General features: G+C 32.8%; 1 protein-coding gene and 1 pseudogene across 7 annotated transcripts; both read left to right on the top strand.

Annotated features, from left to right (window-relative positions):
- Positions 1-6: 6 nt before the first annotated feature.
- LOC148620953 (uncharacterized) lies at positions 7-21,558 on the top strand. 7 transcript variants are annotated; one of them, XM_088574882.1, is made up of 14 exons: positions 7-720; positions 2,115-2,237; positions 2,545-2,630; positions 3,002-3,111; positions 6,952-7,718; positions 8,653-8,729; positions 9,331-10,427; positions 12,553-12,623; positions 13,434-13,647; positions 14,957-15,124; positions 19,551-19,609; positions 20,264-20,330; positions 21,004-21,077; positions 21,412-21,558. In XM_088574882.1, exons 7-10 carry the CDS (start codon positions 9,746-9,748, stop codon positions 15,097-15,099), a joined length of 1,110 nt encoding a protein of 369 aa, XP_088431008.1. In that variant the 5' UTR covers positions 7-720; positions 2,115-2,237; positions 2,545-2,630; positions 3,002-3,111; positions 6,952-7,718; positions 8,653-8,729; positions 9,331-9,745; the 3' UTR covers positions 15,100-15,124; positions 19,551-19,609; positions 20,264-20,330; positions 21,004-21,077; positions 21,412-21,558. The 7 variants fall into 7 exon arrangements, with proteins under 7 accessions (XP_088431008.1, XP_088431013.1, XP_088431012.1 ...); XM_088574887.1 differs by lacking the exons at positions 2,115-2,237; positions 3,002-3,111; positions 6,952-7,718; positions 8,653-8,729 and having other exon boundaries at positions 7-359; XM_088574886.1 differs by lacking the exons at positions 2,115-2,237; positions 3,002-3,111; positions 6,952-7,718; positions 8,653-8,729.
- On the top strand, positions 10,575-13,404 carry LOC148620954 (uncharacterized; annotated as a pseudogene).
- Positions 21,559-22,108: the final 550 nt, after the last annotated feature.

Raw genomic sequence — 22,108 nt, 5'->3', positions numbered from 1 at the left:
TTATTACATGTACATTCTAAATTTCCCTTAAGGTTCCCCAATATACTAATGAAAAAAAGTCATGTCCCGGAAGCAACAAAAAGTGACAAAATTCATCATTTCCTTCAGTCAAACAAATAAAAAAATACAGGTTAAGAATACGTTTCAGTAAAAATAGAGTCATCTTTTCTGATAGTTTTCAAGTCTTTTCTAATTTGTTTTACTCATTTAAAGAAGTGAATGTTATGTTTATAAAAACTTCTGGGAAAACCACATATACAGTAAAGCTCACGGTGCTCGCTGATTTAGGCAATGCTTACCCCATATTATAAACTTGGTAAGGAGTGACCAGTCCCTGCAATATAAATTCCCTGACCACGGTAAGTGCAACTTTAATCATTAAATATTACAATTACAGTGAACATAATTCAAAAAAGATTCTTCAGATACAATAAATATTACCCCTTCAAATAAAATACTAAAAAAAATTTCTAATTTTATAATGGGTAAACACCGCACGAGAATTCAGTTGTAGTTCCCAACCTGTGGTTGCGGAAAGGAGGAGACTGTTTCAGGAGCAGAGTAGTCAGAGCAAATCATGCAGATTTTCTGGAGCAGTACAACTCCTAACTTACTGTAGTCGGAACTTGACGTATTCATTAATTGGTGTGTTGAATTCGTTTGCTGCTGAACGACTGCAGCATCTCGCTGCTGGGACGAGGTCATAGCGGGGAATGAACGGTATACAAAAGCGTCTTGTGTCATACGTGATTTCGCCACTGACTAACAATATATATCCGAGGTTTTCTCTGTAATTATCCTTTCGTATAGGTTACAGACCACCAATTCAACCAATGAGCATTTGGAACGTACGCAAAAATAGTCCTACGCAGAAATTACTCCTGTTCCTCATAGTGCTGTGAAAAAAGTTCTCATCTTATTTAAAAAATTTAAACAGTTTCTGAAAGGAAAAACATTTCTGTACATTTTATAGGTGCATTTTGCTTCTTGTGATGTGAAGCCTAATCTCCATAATGATTTTTAAATATACCCCTATCTTGTGAAAACACTGGGATTTCCCATGTTATTTATAGACCCTTCACTTCCGGTGACCAGTACTGCACTGCAAGTCTGCTAACCCCACATGCCATTCTGAGGATTGTGAGCTGACATATGTAGAATCATGCTGATATATAGTCCCCTGCAGGTTAAAGTTAAGGTAAAGTCCAGAGAAGCCATTGAATATTGTGAAATTAGCATAGAAGCCTATGGGAAGTGGAATTAGTGGTTTTTAGCCTATATACAAGAAGCTTTTACGGATCAGATGATGACAAAGTTATACTAGTACATGTATATACCAACATTACAGTAAAAATCCTTAATTGTATATAGTTAATAGCAATATTTCAAAATCGCCTACATACATGTAGGGAATCTAAAGCTCTAAAGTTTGTCATACCTCTGGTTATAGCGACAGTATGATATGCATTAAACTGTATTGTACATACGTGTAGTAAGATTCACCCATTCTACTTTTCGAAACACTACGGTGGAATCCATATGTACAATCAATACCTGGTGTACACTGAACATATTATTTTGTACAGTACATATTGGTTACCAAGTGTCTACACGTTGAAGTTCAATGAAAGTATACATTCCGCGTTTTACGATTCAACTTTTGCGCCAATTGGATAAAAAACTAGCTTAATTGTCCCAACATATTTCCCCCGTGGTTGAATTGCGCTGAAAAAGACTGGCACTAATTGTGCCAGTGTGGAAGAGTGAATTTTATAATGAATATACAGATAATTTTATTTTCAGAATTTCCATGATTTAAGATGAGATTTATTAATAAAATATTATCTGAAAATCATAATTTGACCTGATCTTTTTAATTATTGAACAATCAGAACTCATTCAGAAATAAAATCATTGAGTTACCTTGTGTTTATATTTAAATTAAGTATATGACCTAAGTTCATAAATATGACCCTGGATTGTTACCTTATTTGGAATTTCAGTAGTATTGATTATTTGGATTATTGGATATGTAATTGGTAGGAAGTCACATGCATTTTTGGAGGGAAATCCTTTTGTTCTTGTTGTCACTCTCTATACATTTAAAATCTCAGATGGCAGACATTTTTGTAACTCAGTAAAAACTATTGGAATATCATGGAATATTAATTTTGAGGGAAGTCTGATTGTCTACTTTCTGCCTATGTCACCATTATTGACTTCTTCTACTTTAAAAGGTATTTATTAGTAATAATCTTGCTAATTGTCCCAAAAATAACATTTTGAGTGATTTGAGCTGAATGAATGGATGACTGACTTATAAACTTATAAAACTATAAAATAATATAAGAATAAAGTTAAATAAAATGATAAATGAGATAATATGAATCAGTAATAAATATAAAGTCTATATGATCAAAATATTATCATTTTGATAAAACATAAATTTTATAAAGTTGATTTAGTGTTTTATTTGTGTTATGCATTACATGTAATTGTGGGTATTTTGAAGCACAATAGTTATTATTGTAATCTTGTATTCAGATGTAACCATCACACTGCTGATGTTACTGCACAGTATTGTAGTGAGTTGATATACTGGGAAACTGACCTTTGCACCTAAGTGTGGGGTAAGGAAGTGTTATATTTTTATGAAATTTGCTTAACTAATATTATTTGCTTGCTTGATAACATTTGGCTTGAAGTCAGTAACTATTATTAACTGATTTTTGTTGCTTATTTAGACATTTCATGCTGAATTATTTTTTGCATGTAATTGTGTTTGAAGCATATATAGATGTGGAATATTGTACATGAGATTCATGCACCACAGACAAATACATTTTTCTAAGAAAATGCATTATATGAGAACTATCATATAGAAGGTGTAATGTTATTATATTATAACTATTTTATTTTATTTGACTGATAGAATTTATCTATGCTATCAGGGTTATCTTTCTTTACCCTAGTCTTATGAATTTATGTATTGTTATTGCAGGGACTTTTTGTTTATCCATATAACTGCAATAAATATTGGAACCTAACGATTTGATGTGGTTTATTTCTCCCTGAAGAACTGGCCGGACAACACCAGTTTACCTGTAAAAGGTAGTGATGTCAAATTTTTCATAAAAATATGAAAATAAAATAGAAGTTAAGAATATATACATCCAAAAAATGCCTAAAAGATGTAATCTACACTTGAATAGATTTAACTTGTATTGGATCTAGTATTGAAATATCTTTTAAATGAACATAAACTCCGCCAGGATAACTCGCCGGTCCAAAGTCTGGATGTCCCTGTCATATGCAAAATCAATTCCAATTCTTCCCATGCGCGGTTGAGCCACGGTGCTTCACACGTCATACAATAAGGACACAACCCATGTCATGCCAAAAACTGTTTTAAAATATAGTGGTCCAATTTCTATTTAAAGACTCCATGAGCGAATCAATGTTATATAAAAAAAAAAATGTCATCCTTAAAGATTTGACAAGCATATTATAACATTATATCCCGTACGAATAAGCCTATTCAACAGTTTACTTTACTCATTGGGCGAGTATCGAGCTTTCCGTTCTATACCGTGAAACAAAAGGTGAGAGACAAACATGAACATTTGTCCATAACAAATGAATGGTAATTTACAAAGTTATCGAGTGATAAACTCTATATAAGAGTCAAAATGAAAAGTCCGTATAACATTTAAATGGTATTATCAAAGTAAAATCGGAAAGTTTGCAACCATAGAACATTTTCTAGATCTGTAACCGATCCGGATTTTACGCCACTCGGATCATGTGACACGTAAAAAATTTAGGCACTTTTTTCGTTCAAAATGGTGGGAGGTCATGGACGTACACCGGAGTCAAAAAGCAAGTTCTGGTGTGTCGTTCCTGGTTGTAATTCGGATACGAGAAAACTGAAAAACATCAAGAAATACCCATGGATGGCTGACGTACATTTTGAGCCGTTTCCAACCAAGAATGGGTGTGCTAAAATTTGCATGTGGTAAGGTTTGTCAATTACCTGCCCAAGGTTGGTGGTTTTCTCCGGGCACTCCAGTTTCTTCCACCATTCTAATTGGCCGCCATGATTAGCCTTAAAATGCATAAAGTTGGTTTAAACACCAATAATCGATCAATCAATCAATATAAGCCTTTCAAATAATATACATGTATGACATGTAACACCTACCAGTACACATAATATCTGAACTGCCAGCATCACTAATAGAAGTAGTTTCAACAGTAACATGTTTAACTACACTGATGGGCAACTCCTGGTTTGGGACATGTATCGAGGTTGGTATAACTTCTTCAGGTTCTGGAGATGAACTTTGTGAAGTATCTGAAATGGAGAGAATATGACACAAACTACTATATATATGCAATGTTCAGGGAAAATATATGTACACTGTTAGCTGCGAAACGTAGCTCTAACTATTATTTTGTATTTTCTTAACGTTAGATCGAAAAATCAAAAAAAAAAAAAAAGATCGAGCTACGATTTCGCAGCTAGTACACTGTACAGGGGACCCATGCATATCATATTCAATTTTTCACAAAACAGTATTAATTTAAATTTTGAAAATCAATACTTGTTGACTGAAGATGGGCAAAATTTCTCCTTTTCAACATAAATGTATGCATAATTCCTCTACATCTGCAGGTCATATAGACCTCGATCCATTGACAATTTTTTGTGACTAATTTTGAAAAAAAATCTACGAAAAAAAAACAAACAAAAAATGATCATTTAAAATGTACAATTTTTGTGTGTTTATTGATATTTGTCACAGTAACACAAGTACAAAGGTACAAAGGTGGGGGGGGGGCTTTTTCATATCTAAGAAAAAATATTTTGAAGCTGATTTTTTTGTGAAAAAAAATAATTTGGCTGCAAAAAAAAAAAAAAATTGGTTGCAAAAATGAAGAAAAAAATATTCTGAGAAAGGATTTCTATACACATATAAAATAATTCTAATTTAAAAAAGAATTGTCGCTATAAAAATAATTATTTTTTTCTGTGTGTGCGCAAAAAAATAACAAAAACAAAAACCAAGTCCCCCCTTTCAACTTAAATGGTATGGTCCCTTATATCAATGTTATATATGTACACACATGCAAGTTTATTGACTGAGTTTTCATTGGTGTACATGCACAGATTAAAAAAAGATTTCTCAAAGATGCATCATTTAATATATGACTACCTTTCTCATCATCAGTGCTGTCTGAGTCAGGTACAGTATCTACGTTGTTGGCAGCAGAATTCGAAGCAGACAAGACTTGAATTTGTCCTCTTTGAAATGGAATCAGTGCTTCGAGAAACAGTCTCTATCTTGTAGTTGTTCCATGGAAAAAGTTCAGGTATGCAGTGATTTTCGGATCTGCAGTTGCAAATGAAATGTCTGGTGCAAACTCTTATGATAATACAGAGGCTCATAGTCATTGGATCTTCTGATCATGGTCATGAATATCCATTTTGATCACAATCTAGGCTCCTTTTTTTGGTTGGAAACGGCTCAAAATGTACGTCAGCCATCCATGGGTATTTCTTGATGTTTTTTTTTCAGTTTTCTCGTATCCGAATTAAACCAGGAACGACACACCAGAACTTGCTTTTTGACTCCGGTGTACGTCCATGACGTCCCACCATTTTGAACGAAAAAGCGCCCAAAATTTTTGACGTTTCACATGATCCGGGTAGCGTAAAATCCGGATTACAGATCTAGGAAACGTCATATTTCCTTTGGAAATCGAGGATTAAACCCGGTTTTATGGCGGCTGTCCTTGGTCCCCTTATACACTGATTTTTTAATGTGACATTTGTGCATAGGAAATAATCAAACAAATAGTTGCTTAACATATTTTCGACAAAAGTGAATAGAATTATCATTTTCATAATTTTTTTGGGTAAATTTAGGGTCCTATGTCAGCTCCAATTTTGTAAATCTCTTGATCTGCCACACGAAACACGTACCAAGCCATATTACGGGATGTATTTATTACCAAGGTTATAAGTGCACCCAGCTAAACCGACCATTTCCTGTATATTGTACTTAATTAACAGTAAAAAGGAATATCGAGCTGTTAATACCTACAGTCATTTTCACGTAATGAACGAAAATTTGAGTTTTACGGATACATTTTAACTGCAGATATTGATTTTTTAAATTCATTGTAAAGATCAATGCAAATCAGTTTCTGTATAAGTTAAGTAAGGCAATCATGCTCACCAGTACAATGTTACAACAAACAACAGTACATATCCCTATGGCAAGCCGTTGTGGAATTTATTCCCTATTTATTGATATCAATAAATATTTAATAACATGTTAATAAATATTTAATAACATGGTAATAAATATTTAAAAACATGTTAATAAATATTTATCAACATGTTATTAAATGATTTATTGATATCAATAAATCGATGAATTATGAACGTGTTGATAAATCATTTATTAATATCAATAAATTGAACGAATTATTAACATGTTATTAAATTATGTTCCGGAAGACTTGCATGCCGGGTATCCAATGTTATTGTCATTTCGGTACTTATCGATTTCCGTACCTGAAAACGGTAAACGAGATACTTGTATTATGCACTAATTTGTTACCAGATTCTGATTCAGATTATTCATTGGTTTTAAATTTTACAGCTAGTTCCTCGCCATAAAATGTGATTATAATTCATTCAGGGAAACATCGAAATGAAGATAGATCATAATAAATATACAAAAATGAGCATAAATTATATGAATTATAGAAGTGTTTTAAGACTTAATATGTATACATCTATCATAGCAAGTCACTGTGAAATTGAACTGTTGAATATAGAGATCTACTTGTCTCTACGAATTAGTATAACCAGAAACTAAAGGTTAAATTCCATTATAGTGAACTTGGGAGGCAAGAATAAGCGTGTCGTCTAATTTTCAGAGCACAGTCGATAAACTTCCCTACCTTACCTTGAAGAACATTTGATTCTCTACCTAAAAGAAACTTCAGTTTGTGAATACTCGGGCACCTATTTTAATATTTCGGTAATAGCGTAGTCTAATATTACCATCAGTGGCTAGGACATACCAAACGGGTCTATGTATGTATATTATTCAGTAAGAAATTGAAAAAAGTTTACTTCTACAAAACGCAAAGGGGTGGCCATCAATATTTAATTTATTGATAGTAAATGTAAATCTGAGTGTTAGAATACATTATATAGTTACAGCCGAAGAGTCCCAATCACTTCAAAAAGTATTTCACTATAACGGCAACGCTTTTTTTGTTTTTAGTTTTTTATTTGTTTTTTTTTTAGATTTTTTTTGTTACTTTTTTTCGAAGCTTGTTAGGTCATAATTATATATATTTTATCTTAAATCCAAAAATGTCAATGTCACGTTAAAATCTATAACAATACCTTTCATGTCTCGACTTGCGGAAATGGAAACTGCAAGGGCACAAAGAAACCATATCATCCAAATAAATAACGGCATGTCATCAATTAGTCAAAAATATATAAATTATTGACCGAGAAAAAATGAATATTACAATTTTTAACATGACCACCCCAGCGTTAAGTCATCGCCAGCTGGCAACAGAAGTAAGGTCATCCTTACGTAACGACCCTGATGAAGAAGATTTTGAGCCTGCTGCAGCAAATTTAATACAGGCAACCTCAAGCTTATTCAGGAGAAGGAGTAATGGTGGTAAGTATTCTTGTTTTCTTCGTTTGCTTCATTTTATACCGTTAGTGTGTTGTTTGTTGTTGTTGTTTATTTTTCAAACGATTGGTAAGACAATTCACTCAAATTAATTCAAACCATATTTTGGTTTTACAATAATTCTGATTAAGGAAAAGAGGTTATTCGACATGATGTTGACTTTTTGTGTTTGTGAGTATTGTGTGAAACTTATAGAGACATAATGTCATACCTTATTGAAATAATTCATTTCTTACTATTCTTCCCGTGACTTTCTGTCATACATTTCTGATATTTTTTTATGATTGACTGAAGTTTTAAAAAAATGAAATAAGAGGGCATGGTCTTTTAACTAAAGGATAGTTGGTTAAAAACGACAATCAGGAGTTATCAGAGTTACAGACAAGAAAAAGATTACAAAATTGCCACAAAAGGAGATCGCCCGAGTATTTGGGTTTTTTTTAATGTCCAAAAATGATATATATCCATTCCCTTCGTGTCTTATTTACGATTGTTTACTTAGCAAAACATAATGACACCCTAAGTATCAATAATATCCGTCAGCATGGAAGCCGTCATAAAACTGATTAAAAGATAGTACGTGGCAAAAATGTTACCCCCTTACCCGAGTGTTTATATTCTCAAATCGGGCATCGTAAAATGTGATTTCATTGCGCCAAAAAATTAGTTTACCAGCTGCGCCATGTACCTGTAAAATTTCTTAAGAGGTCTTAAGAGGTAGTTATATAAAATATTTCACAAAAATATGAAATAAAAAGCAAGTATAAAGATTAATCAAAACTGTCATTAATAACAATATAAATATAGAGAATATCGCATTTGTACCATTTCGGATGTTTAAAGTACGCCGAAATCGGTGACAGTGAATATTTGACGATTAGCGATTTTGAAGACTGCAGTCTTTGATATTATATTGCAGCTCAACCAAGACGAGCCAGAGGTAGACCCCATTTTCACATATGGATAGCTGCACTATTTCTCCTGAACAGTATTATAGTGTGTTTTCTCTTTATTTTGTAAATAAAAAAAATAATATCTTTAGATTCTACAATTTGAAGAAATTGTAGATAAAATTGTTTCATAATTGAACTGTGTTTTACTTAAGAAGTTATTTCTTTATTTTGTACATAATTTGTTACAAGTATGTCATTATTTCAATTATCTAAAGAACTTGGCTTTTGGCAAATCATCTATTAATTGTTTATCACATTTTGGTCAAACTTATGTAAAGAGGATTAAAGAATAAAGTCTTTTCTATTGTTCTGAGTTCTTGAGAAATCGGAACAAACATTTTAGCTGAGATAAGATTATGTAAGAATATGTATTAATTTGTCTTTTAGATTATATAAGTAATTATGTTTGACACTTTATGCTGAATCGGCCCTAGAAACATTTTATTAATTTTATTTTCATTGGTCAAGAAATTGATTGATACCTGACCAATTTAGCAATTTTTGAATTTCATTGGTCAAACCTTTTAAAACGCTAATCTGATATAAAAAGCGATGTTCCTGTGATGCCGCATCTTACCTGCGTGCATCAAGGAACTGAATAGAATAATAAAACTTATTCCAAGTTTTAATTATATATATTTCAGCCAACAACCAAAGACCCAAGTGTCATTTCTGTTGTCTGGCCAAAACAACAACTACCATATAAAACCTTCACTGTTATCTCTACCGAGCTATTCCCATGAGAAAATATTATACTGTTATAAGCCAACATACACCAAATTACAGTATAAAAAGTGGCGGAGAAACAAAAGATCCTAACAGTGATAGTGTGCAACTTATGGTATTAACCAGAGCTCAGACCAGAGAAGATATCAACATGATTGGAGGAGCTCCTTCGACATCTGTGGTTAGAGAAGGCAACTCATCTGCATCATCCTCTGCTGGTACACCAGACATGGCTCCAGTCCAACCAGTCAACAATGTAAGCTTAAATACAATTCAATCCATCCCTAAATTTTATGGAAAAGACAATATGTCATTCAGTGGTTCAAAAATCTGATGCTATACATTTCTTTCTTGCACTGGACTGAACCGCAAATCCTGGAGGCTTTCCCCCTGTTCCTCGAAGGTCAAGTAGCAGAGTGGTATGAACGCGTCAAAAATTCAATCCACACCTTAGAGGATCTAAAGATCAAACTTTTTGCTAGATTCACCCCTCCAGCCCTTAATGTGGAATTAATGGGCATACGGCAAGGACATTCTGAAACGGTAGATGACTATATACATCGAATTACAAAAATTTGTGGGGAGGCACAACTTCCAGAAAAAAGCATCCTAACAAAAGCCATAAAAGGACTCAAACCTGCCATTGGAAAAATAGTAATTCCACAAGACCCATCTGACATTGAAGAACTACGAAAACAAGCAGAGTTGGCTCAAACCACCTTGTTAGTCACCAACTCAAACAATGAGGATCTTTCAACACAAGTTAATATGCTGACTCAACATATAGACATAAAATTCGAACAATTGACATTGGATGCCAAAATAACAGCGGTACATTCTGAACAACCCAGAAATTCGAGGAATTTTGTTCAGCAAAGAAAACAACAATCCTGGGTTCGTCAACAAATTCCACAAACATTCCAAAGACCAGCCCAAAACCATTACAATCCACAACAACAAATGAAGGACCCAATCAAACCAGTTCAAATGCAGAATCCACCATGCCATCGTTGCGGTAAGTACTGTAGATCACCTTTTACCTGTTTTGCTAAAACTAAAACATGCAATAATTGTCAAAAACGAGGTCACACAGCTCCTGCATGTTGGGGTAGATATAGTGCAAATTAGGGATTCGCGCCTGTCCATAGGCATTGTTCTAAGGATGAGCACAGAGATACTGATTGTCCTGATGTAGGATTTACAACCCCTCTGCAAACAAATTCTATTGATGTGAAAATTGACAATAGGAAAACCAATGCCCTTATTGACACTGGTGCAAGCATCAGCATTGTTAATAAGGAACTATTAGACAAAACAAAATATGCTAAAGCAAGGCTAAATAAACCAAGTTATATTATGATTAAAGGTGTCAGTGGTCAGAGATTAATTGTTTTAGGAAACTTGACCTCCCAATTGTCATTCATGGCAAAACTTTCATTTATCCTATCAATGTAGTAGAAAATGTGCACCACTCTCTTATTTTAGGTTGGGATTTTATAAAACATTTCAAGGGAACTATTGATTTAGCACATCATTTATTGCACTTAAATGATGGACAAGAAGTGCTTGTAAGCCATATTCAGGAAGTTTCAGGTTTAGCTAGAACTATTGAAGCAGTTACAATTCCTAAAAGGTCAGAGTCCATCATTGCAGTGTCAATATCAAAATTTAAACATGGAGATCAAGTTTTACTAGAACCTAAACCTACACTAGCAATTAAACATTTAGTAGGAGCAAAATGTGTTGCAACAGTAACTAGGGGCAAGGCAATGCTGAAACTGTTAAATCCAACTAACACTGATGTGTTAGTTAAAAGAAGGGAAATATTGGCAAATGTTTTTCCTGCCAATGAGTCAGATATCCTTACTTTTGAAGGTGACACAAAAACTGCTGTTTAAGCACAAAGGGCAGAAAATGACCCATCTAAAACAGCATGTTCAGGAAGACTTTAGATTAAAATTTGATCTTGCTAAATCTGATTTAAATGAAATTCAAAAACAGAAACTTCTTGCACTGCTTGAAAAGTACAAGCATGTTTTTGCAAATAACCTTAGTCAGTTAGGTGTCACAAATGCTTACTCTCATAAGATTGAGACATATCCTGGTGCAAGACCTGTAAGCTTACCAGCTTTCAGAGCTTCTGCAAAGTCAATGCTGAGACCATTTAAGTCTAACAAAAATGGCCCAAGCAGCCAAGAAAGATGAACAAATTTTTCAAACACTCACTGAACCATTGCTAATAGGAGACATTACTCTTGCTGAAGATTGGCCTGATACCAATGCAATTTTAATTTTTGTAGCATTAGGTATTGGATTTTTATCATTTATTACAAGCATATACTTATTTTTCAAGGTTCGCAAAATGGCTACTGCTCTGCTAGTTATACAACAAATTGCTAGTGTAAAATCTCAAACTGTTCCATCCTTTATTTACAATGAACATGTAACAGAACTCAATTCTGCGCAAACTACTAGTAACCTTATGACTTATATTACAAATGAATTTTCATGGCTTCATGCTTCAGTGTTGCTTAGCATAGTTGTTTTAATTGTACTTATACTTATTGTCATTTGCATCTACAAAAGTAAAAAGAAGCAAGGAACTAGTTTAGCTATAGAAATTACTTGTGGTGGCCAATGTGTCATTATCCCCATACTTTCATTATCTCTGTGTCCATCATATTGGGATATTGATACACCCACTATAAATCGTATCATTATCACTTCATTCCCAACTTGTAAACTGATTGCTAGTTGGACAAACTTTACTGTTCGAAATAAGTAAACATTGCAAACTATATCTGTACCAACATGTATTACTATTGACTTTGTGTCTTGGTTCAAATTGCGTAAAATTTTACGCCAACCATTTTGTGCTTACGTTATGATTATCCACAATGGTTACAGTACTTTGTTACAAGGTCAAGGTGAAATTACACCTAAATCAAACTCTTTATATCCTCAATTGTAAGTTATACAGACATTGCTTGTTTTAGTCCTATTTGTACTCATTTAATTTACTATCAGATCCACAGTACTCTACCTACCTGACATTATGAACAATTATATTGAAAATGTAAATTTATTTACTGTATGATTCTTGTATATTAACATGACATTGTAGTACTGTATATTTTCAGAAGAAACTAGCACATACTTAAATAATTATATGTTTAGAGATGGATATTATGTAGAGAAGTATTTTAAAAGTGTAAAACATGTTCATAACTAAACACTTAAAATTTTATACTCATAAAGGGTTCCTTTTTATAAATTTGTGAATTATTTATGTATGCTGAGGGGCACTTGCCACGGGTTAACATAACTAAACAAATTTTTATAAATGATCCCAAAACAATATTTCAGAATTTAACTTTGGGGTCCAAAGTTTTTATAGCAAGAAAGATTATTATAGTCTGTTTTCTCTTTATTTTGTAAATAAAAAAAATAATATCTTTAGATTCTACAATTTGAAGAAATTGTAGATAAAATTGTTTCATAATTGAACTGTGTTTTACTTAAGAAGTTATTTCTTTATTTTGTACATAATTTGTTACAAGTATGTCATTATTTCAATTATCTATAGTACTTGGCTTTTGGCAAATCATCTATAAATCTATAAAATCACATTTTGGTCAAACTTATGTAAAGAGGATTAAAGAATAAAGTATTTTCTATTGTTCCGAGTTCTTGAGAAATCGGAACAAACATTTTAGCTGAGATAAGATTATGTAATAAAGAATATGTATTAATTTGTCTTTTAGATTATTTAAGTAATTATGTTTGACACTTTATGCTGAATCGGCCCTAGAAACATTTTATTAATTTTATTTTCATTGGTCAAGAAATTGATTGATACCTGACCAATTTAGCAATTTTGGAATTTCATTGGTCAAACCTTTTAAAACGCTAATCTGATATAAAAAGCGATGTTCCTGTGATGCCGCATCTTACATGCGTGCATCAAGGAACTGAATAAAATAATAAAACTTATTCCGAGTTTTAATTATATATATTTCAGCCAAGTGTCCCAAGACCAAAGACTCAAGTGTCATTTCTGTTGTCTGGCCAAAACAACAACTACCATATAAAACCTTCACTGTTATCTCTACCGAGCTATTCCCCAGAGCAAATATTATACTGTTATAAGCCAACATACACCAAATTACAGTATAAAAACAGACCTATGACAAAACTGGGGGTATTCGACAGAACAATGGTTCAGGAAGGTTATGGTAAGTTATTTTTTACGTCTATAGTGTCTGATTTAATATCAGCATCGGTTGAACTCTTCAAAAATTGACCCGCTTCAAGGCTGTCTGTTAATGTACATTTTTACATTTGTTTTGGTTAATATTTACAAATACCATATAAGATACCATATATAATATCAGAGATTATATATATCTACATATATATATTTATTTTTCCATATTTTAGATTTTGAAACAATATATATCATGTACCTTACATAAAGGGTATCAGATTAAATATGCGAGATATCTTTTATAAAAATTATTTGAGATATCTCATATAACACAGAATATATCTTAAATAATTCATCAGATATGTCAAATACATTATGTTTCATATATCTTAATTATTTAATGAAATATCTTATTATAAGTTATCTTATATACTATATGACATTTCTTGTAAAGTTTTACGATATCTTGTATAGTATATATAATATATATATTTTATTAGGTATATCAAATATGGATTATTACCATACATTGCCTGCCCTATTTGAACATTGAATAAATGATTATTGATACTATACAAATCCATGTAAAGTCAAAGTTTCTAAACGTTAGTCAATGATATCACCAGCAGTACATATACATGTATATATTACTAAAGTAGACGGAATAAGTTATCATTGTTATGATAAAGCGATGTATAAAAGACAATTTTGTTTAAATCAACGTAATTCATTTGTAGGTGCTCCCCCAGTGAGCCCGTGCAGGTCCGGGTGTTAAACGAATAGGTCTGCAGCAGCGCTAAGCTTGTCGTAAAAGGCGACTAAATAGTTCTCAGAACCCTAGCCGGGGGCTAGGGCGCTCTGCCCACAGAGCAACTGGGATGTGTGCCCAAGGTGGTGGAATGGGGTACCCCTGGCGTGTTACATGCTGGGGTTGTCAGGCTATAATACAGAAAACCTGACCGCAAACCATAGGGGTGCACCGTGTTGGGAAAGATGCCACGTTCCTCGCACGTGGTCTCCGAAAGAACACGTCACCTATACATATTGTATATACTGTCTATATTGTTTTCATGCTGGTATTCCATTTAAAATTACCATGTATTATACAGCGACCTAGTTTGTTACATAACTAATTTGTAGTTAATAAAAGTACTGAATCGGATAAAGCATGACCATAAAAAGCAACATTTTTTTCTGTTTGATATGGATAAGTTCAAAGCTCGGAGTAAAATTGCTTAATTCCTGCAGAATTCCTTTAAACAATTCGGGTTTTTTCATGTCACTTTTACAGACATTGCCACTTAGAATCAATCTAATGAATTAATTTGAATCTTCAGACAGCCTTCATTCCATTGATAGACTCAGATGGAGATCTGCCAACTCCTACATCAACACCAACAGCTTAACCCACACCAATAGCTGGTACTCCTATACCCTCACCAAGTCCTCTAGACCAAGATGCAACTGTACCTCTGGTTGACACACCTGTAGATTCTAGTACACCGGTAAGCATCTTAGTGGATGGTCGTTAAGTCTTTATAAAGGGGACACCGCTCAGTGATTTCCTTGTATCTTCTACATATTGTTAAAGCAAAGTTTCTATTTCTTTGGGCTTTTTGTGCAGTATATTTCCGCACCTTTAAAAGGTTTACTTCTTGTGTATATTAAAAGGATCATTCATCCTCTTGAATATTGAAGGAAAGATAACAACCTAGAAGGGGGTAACCCCGGTTGAACTTTGTATAACCAGGACTCACAAAAGGCTTAGAGTGATTTTGTGTCTTTTTGTGATTTTAAACTTATGGCAAGCCAAAGTGGACAAAAATGAGCTTTTTCTAGTATTAAAAAATGATTTTTTAATATTACAAGTTCAATTGAATTTATTAAAAAAAACTATTTTTTAATATCAGAAAAGGAATTTGTCGTATTCAATTACATTTTTTTAATATTAGAAAAGCATTTTGTAATATTAAAAAATGTGACTGATTTCCCAATATTGTATAGTGATTTTCTCATATTACAAATTCATTTTCTAATATCACAAATTCAATTTGTAATATTACAAAATGTGAGATTATTTTTTTATTATTACTAAATCAGGAATTTTTAATATTAGAAAATGAATTTTTAATATTAGAAAATGAATTTGTAATATCAGAAAATAATTGATGTAAGATTCACTGGAAATGTTTAAGTTATATATATGTAATGACATTTTCTCTGGAATTAAAGGAATACACAAGCTCGGTTGAAAAAAATGTATGATTTGTTTAATATTTTATTTGGTTTCATAATTTGGTTTGACAATAGCAGTACCACACCTTCAAATGCCGAAGACCAGTTCCACCTAATACAGAGTATTTCTGACTCACAAGACAATTCGTCAACATTTCAGACTGATCATGAGGGTAAGATAGTAATTGTATATAAAACATGAAGATTAATCATCTATATAAAAACGCTTTTTTGTAACTTCAATTCATAAATACAAATAAAAAGACTGGTTAAATACCAAAATTAGTAGCTCAAAAATCCTCTTAGATTGAATAATTAAAAACTTGTTTAAGAATTTAACAGTTGTTTACAATTGCAAAATAATTCTGATTCAGTTGGGACATCACGTACTTATTATACTTATATATATAAGTTGAAAAGGTATCCTATACTTGAAAAAAAGTTAACTCCCCAAAGATAATATCATGTTTCATTCTTTCATTTTTGTATTGAATTGCTAATAAAGACTCTTCCATGGCTTCCACAAGCATTGACTACAGCACAAATTATTTCATTTTAAAAATGAATTAAGTTATTTGTATGCTTTCTATTTACAGGTCTTAGACAACTCCAACAGCTTCTTAGGGACAATAAAGAACTTTCAGTCAGTAGACAATCCATCTTAACTGACGTGTTGGCTGCATATGACGATCCATTAGTGCTTGGTCATCGACTTGTAGTTAAATTCGACGGTGAGCTGGGACAAGATGCTGGTGGTCTTACCAAAGACTTGTTTTCTGCCTTCTGGGACGTTGCTTTTAGGACCTACTTTACTGAAGAGAAGTGTTGTGTATCTTTTCTGCCTGTGTACCGCCTTGCTGAATCCAGCATCTATCCAATTATTGGTCGCATACTAACCCATGGAACAGCACTGACTGGTGTATTCTCCATTAGACTATGCAGATCATTAATCTATTCAATTATACATGGTGCCCCTTGTGACGATGAAGAGATGCTCCTGGGAGATCTACTTCTGTTTATGACAGATTTTGAGCGACAGATCTGCAAACTTGCCTTGGACGATTTTCGTCGACTTTCCCCTCACATGGTAAACCACCTTACCGACATGTTTGTCAGGTTTGGTGTAACCGTCCTACCAAAAGCTGACTCTATTCGTCTACAGATGCTGAACCTTGCCAGGTCAGAAATCGGTTTTAAGCCACTGTATCTCTGCACTCAGATAAGACAGGGGATTCCAGCTGTACATCTGGAGACATTCTGGAGTCATCTGTCAACAACAGATCTACAGAAGCTGTTCCAGAGCTTTCAGCCTACCACCCAGAAGGTAATCAACAAACTGGTGGCACATACCTGTGAAACACTTTAGAACTAGCAACAACTTATGAAAGCATTCAAGACTTCAAGAGGGAGTTCCTAGTTATCCTGCATCACCAAGAAGCTTTTCAAATGACCATGGCTTAAAATAGAAATTTCAACCAAGGCAATGAGATCCATATACAGTGCAACTATTTGTGAACTTTTGACATTAGTCCAACTTTTAGTTTATTGTTGTTCAAGGTCATGATACATAGAACAATAGGCTTTCACCATCGTTTGCTTCTATTTTAACATTCATTTCTTAAAATGATACATATGTCATGTTGAGTCAAATAGCCCTTCAAAATAAAGAGCGTAAAGTGTTATGTTCTGTATGAAAATGGCTGCGATATGTACTGTGTAAGTCATAGGCTTGTAATGTACTGTGTAAATGTCATAGGCTTATAATGTACTGTGTAAATGTCATAGGTGTGTAATGTACTGTGTAAGAGACATGGGTGTATAATGTAGTGTGCAAGAGTCATGGGTGTATAATGTACTGTGTAAGACTCATGGGTGAATAAAGTACTGTGTAAGAATTACACTTTTCTGACCACGAATGAAGCACCTAAGTGGCGCCCTCTTTATCAACACGTTAATAATTCAGCTATTTATTGATATCAATAAATGATTTAATAACATGTTAATAAATATTTATTAACATGTCAATAAATCGAATAATTTATTGATATCAATAATTAATCCTAAATATCAATAATTCATTTATTAATATCAATAAATGAATTACTGATATCAATAAATGGGGAATAAATTTCACAACGGCTTGCCATTTATCCCAGTATATTCTAACAACTAAACAGAAGATAATACACGTTAGAATTGCAAATACACAATCATAATAAAAGTAATTAAGTTAAGACTGTAAACGCATGGGAAAGGAACCTACATAAATTACGCATCACCTTGAAATTTCCAGTGATTTTAAAATATATGCACGTACTATATTTTGAAAGAGGAGGGGCGTCTAAAATAATAAGGCTACACATACTGGCGTCACAACTCAATTCAAAATGAAATTCATTCTCGACACTTTTCATTATGCACAAAGCACACTATCTATTTGACATCTCTATACCATAGTAACGCCCAGTTTCAACAAACAAGAAATGTGATGATTATCTTAGTTTACATCTAGTAAGACACTTTTTGTAATAAGTCCGTTTTGTTAAATATTTTTTGCAGACTTGGTACAATTTCAACAACAAATTTGTACAAATAACAATTAGAGGAGCCCTGAAAGGTTTCGTTTAGATCAAATGTTAAGTACCAGTCAACATAAAATTCAGACACTGCTAATGGAGAAGTGATTCATGTTGGAGAAAAAGTAATTCGCAGTAAAGAAAAACCTACAAAACAAACGATGCTTCTGTGCAAATTTCATGTCCAATCTACATTTTAGTACATGCTTTTTCTCTATTTAGCCCAACAAACAAATAAAAAACTAAGACTGGTTATACTGTTTCTAAACAAGAAATATAATTAAACTGGGTTGGGTTTTGACGTGCTGTCTGATTTTTAGAAAGCCTGATAAAAAATGTACTTATGATTAAAATACTAGGAGTGTGAAATGTGGTGCACGAAAGAACGTTTCAATGTGTTATCTTTTGGTCCGTGGTCAAATCATTATGTAACTTATCACATAATACCACAATTCGTTTCTTTCCCTAGTCCGAATTTCCTCTGACCCTGCAACCCTCCTCTTTTTTTATTTTGATATTGATATGTCGGGTTGGGGTCAGAACGATGTGCCATACAAAAAGATGGAGATTCAGCGGTACCGCGGAGTATCGCCCTTTAACCGCTTGTAACGACTTTCAAGTTGCAATTGTGCATGTCACACCTACCTAGTTCGATTCCGGAATCATTTTCCTGTTTGCTGACACCAAATTTGCTAGAAAAATTACATTCTGAAGAGCGCTGTAAACAAGTTCAAGGTAACGTCAAGTCCGTACCGATCGTTATATTTGTATATATGTAACATACTGAATATTGCGATCGGGAACCAGTCTATCTTTCCCCTGTATTTCCACACTCATTGAGAAACTCTTCGTATAAGAATAAGCACGCGAGAATAAGAACTTTCACTACTTTCAAAATCTTGGATGCAATTAATATTTTAAACTCGTTCTTTCCAAAATAGAAACAGGTTAGTATCATTCATTCCCGGGTATTCGATATTGTCGTTTACTAAACATATCGAGTGAAAAATGTGACTACAATGACCATTTTTGAATGCTGGAATAATACATTTTGTATATGATTGTCTCTAGATGATATTTCTTTACAGTCTGAATTCATTACTTTTACTTTTCTCTACAGAATGGCACACTGATGTTCCATAAGTTTATCTGTGCAGCAGTAATACAAACTAGATAGAGGTAGGTACTTTCTCACATAAAATACAGTACAAATGTTTTTTTTTTTGTGTTAAAATGTAGATATGGATAGTTATGGGTACAAATGGAACTTGTTTATGTTGTTAATCTTCTGTATTAACAAATCAGAAAGGCTTTAAATTTGAAATTAACAATACAGATATGATCATTTGAAACCATAATAGATTCAGTGCTTCTAGACCTAAATTTAGTACAGAGTTTTGATTTTATCATTTTAAATATAAAAATACTAGTTTAGTTTTTCAACCTGTCCATCACACACTGAAGATTGGATGCAAGTTTTCATTACTGGGAATTGGGGTATAAGGTTTCTTGTGTCTGAAGAGAAATTGTGTTAAGATTTGGAAATTGTATGTGTATGGCATATAACTTGTACTGATTTCATTTTTTCTACTCATGGACTTTCATTAGTGGACTTAGTACTGTCATATTTTAAAAAATTGGAATATTTTTTTTGGCACCACATTTTGCTCTTATTTCTGAAAATTGATTAAAAAATTGGTGACAGAATTTTGGTAGCCAGTGCAGACCCTGTTTCAGTTACATGTTTATAACTCCATTTTACTGTCTATATACAGATTCTGAAAGTTATCTAATTCTGAAATAATACATAATAAGTATAATTTTGTTTTGAAGGGACTCATGTTGCTCAAGAGAGATAAGAGGATGAATGAAAGGGATTCTTAGTAATGACTGGTAAAAGGTGAGTGACATATAAAGAACTTGCAAAATTAAATATTAAACCAACTATGTCTGAGGAAAGATAAACAAGCTCTAGCTAGATATTAAGTTCTGGTAAAAATCACTATTACTTGCTATCAGGAGATATCTCTTTTTATATACAGATGCTTTTGTTATATGATTAAGCCAAAAACAAATCTCTTTATTGTATGAATATTCAATTGGAAATAGAGTTTGTCAAGTCCTATTCTAAAATTATAGTTGAACTGGACCATTGTTTTTTAAACTCTTCTCTTTACACCATTAACATACCCTGTCTTTCAAAGGTAATCAAGGGAACCAATGTAATAGCAGCAATCAAAGGAATGTAATTCAGGGACAAATACCAGACATGGAAAACAGACATACACAACAAAGAACATACAGTAACTAAAATCATACATACAAAGTAACAAAAGCAAATGAGCAACTCAGACTCCACTAAACTTGTTACATTTTTTAAAAGTTCAACTACAGCTTTCTCCAAAATCTCTTAATTTGGATAAAACTTACCCCAAGCATGTTGGACTTAACATTGAATGTTACTTATGTGCATTACAAGATAACTGCTTTAAGGACGCTTGCAATGAAAATTAATTCAACTAAGTTGATAAGGTACCATATGTATTATGCAGAATTGTTTTTCACCATTTCAGGGACCAGCCACCTGCTTGCCTCTATGGTGAATGACTAATTCAGTATATGCAAACTTGATAGCTAATCATATCAGGTATACACTGTTCTCCAGAATTTTTATACTCCTGCTTTTTGAGACGGGACATATGATGGCATACTGGTGTCCGTTCCTCTGTTCTTCATACTTTGCACAATAAATCAAAAATGCTGCCACCAACTTATATAGAAAGCACTTTATCTGTGTGTCTTTTTGTCTGTTTATGTTATCTTTTAAAAGTCTGATTGCAAGTAATTTAGCTGTTGATATTAGAAATGAACATGTATCAAGTAAGAAAAAATAAGATCACTTTAATTACAAATAAAATGATATCATAAAATATTTTATATATTTTGTTTGCATAAAGATTTTTACTTGTTTTATTCTACAGAGACGAGAAAGGAAGCATGTTTCATGGGTTGAAGCTGACCAAGAAGAAAAATAAGTGCCAAAAAGCTGATTATGAACCTGAATTTAGACTTCCATTAGAATTTTTATAATTTATTAAAATATTAAGATAAAAGTATTGCTCATATAGCATTCTAAGTTTATATTCTTAAACCGTATATCTATAGTCAGACTGTCTTTGAATATTTTTTTCTATTTCGTTGTTTTACATTTGTGGTTGATAAGTGAATTTTCAAAGTGATTTCACTTCAAAGCTATAAAAGTTTAAAAACTTCAAAAACATCCCAAAACAATACAAAAAACCTCTCTCTTTTAGTCATTAAGCTTTTTATTCATACTGCACAGAAGAAAAATGCACAAAGTGAATATGACTATCATTGTATTTTAACACAAGATATCCCATGGGACACCAAAAAATCCCATGGGAGAAAAAAAATCCCATGGTACACAAAAAAATCCCATGAAATGAAAAAATCCCATGAATTTAAAATTGTAACAACAAATTTATTTTAGTGAATATAGTAAAACAAAATGCATGTTATTAAATCCCATGCAAATCTGCATCCAATGGTTAATCACATGACATGGTAGGTTGAAGAAAAAGCAGCGCAAGATTTGCAATTTAGTGTTTTGCAAATTTAAATTGTCTTGTGTTCGGCTTGCAAAATTATGAAATGGGT

This window comes from Perna viridis, chromosome 3 (assembly GCF_037379345.1).
Source record: "Perna viridis isolate PV_CMFRI_1.1 ecotype Kerala chromosome 3, ASM3737934v1, whole genome shotgun sequence".
Classification (NCBI taxonomy): domain Eukaryota; kingdom Metazoa; phylum Mollusca; class Bivalvia; order Mytilida; family Mytilidae; genus Perna; species Perna viridis.
The sequence above is the reverse complement of the archived record's forward strand: the minus strand, read 5'-3'. Positions and strand labels throughout refer to the sequence as shown.

Bases quoted from the DNA above. Each gene is read 5' to 3' on its own strand.
- LOC148620953 (XM_088574887.1), top strand. From the start codon at position 9,746: ATGCTATACATTTCTTTCTTGCACTGGACTGAACCGCAAATCCTGGAG. The intron at 10,428-12,552 runs GTAAGTACTGTA...GTATATTTTCAG, and splicing joins TCCACCATGCCATCGTTGCG to AAGAAACTAGCACATACTTA. The intron at 13,648-14,956 runs GTAAGTTATTTT...TTGAATCTTCAG, and splicing joins AATGGTTCAGGAAGGTTATG to ACAGCCTTCATTCCATTGAT.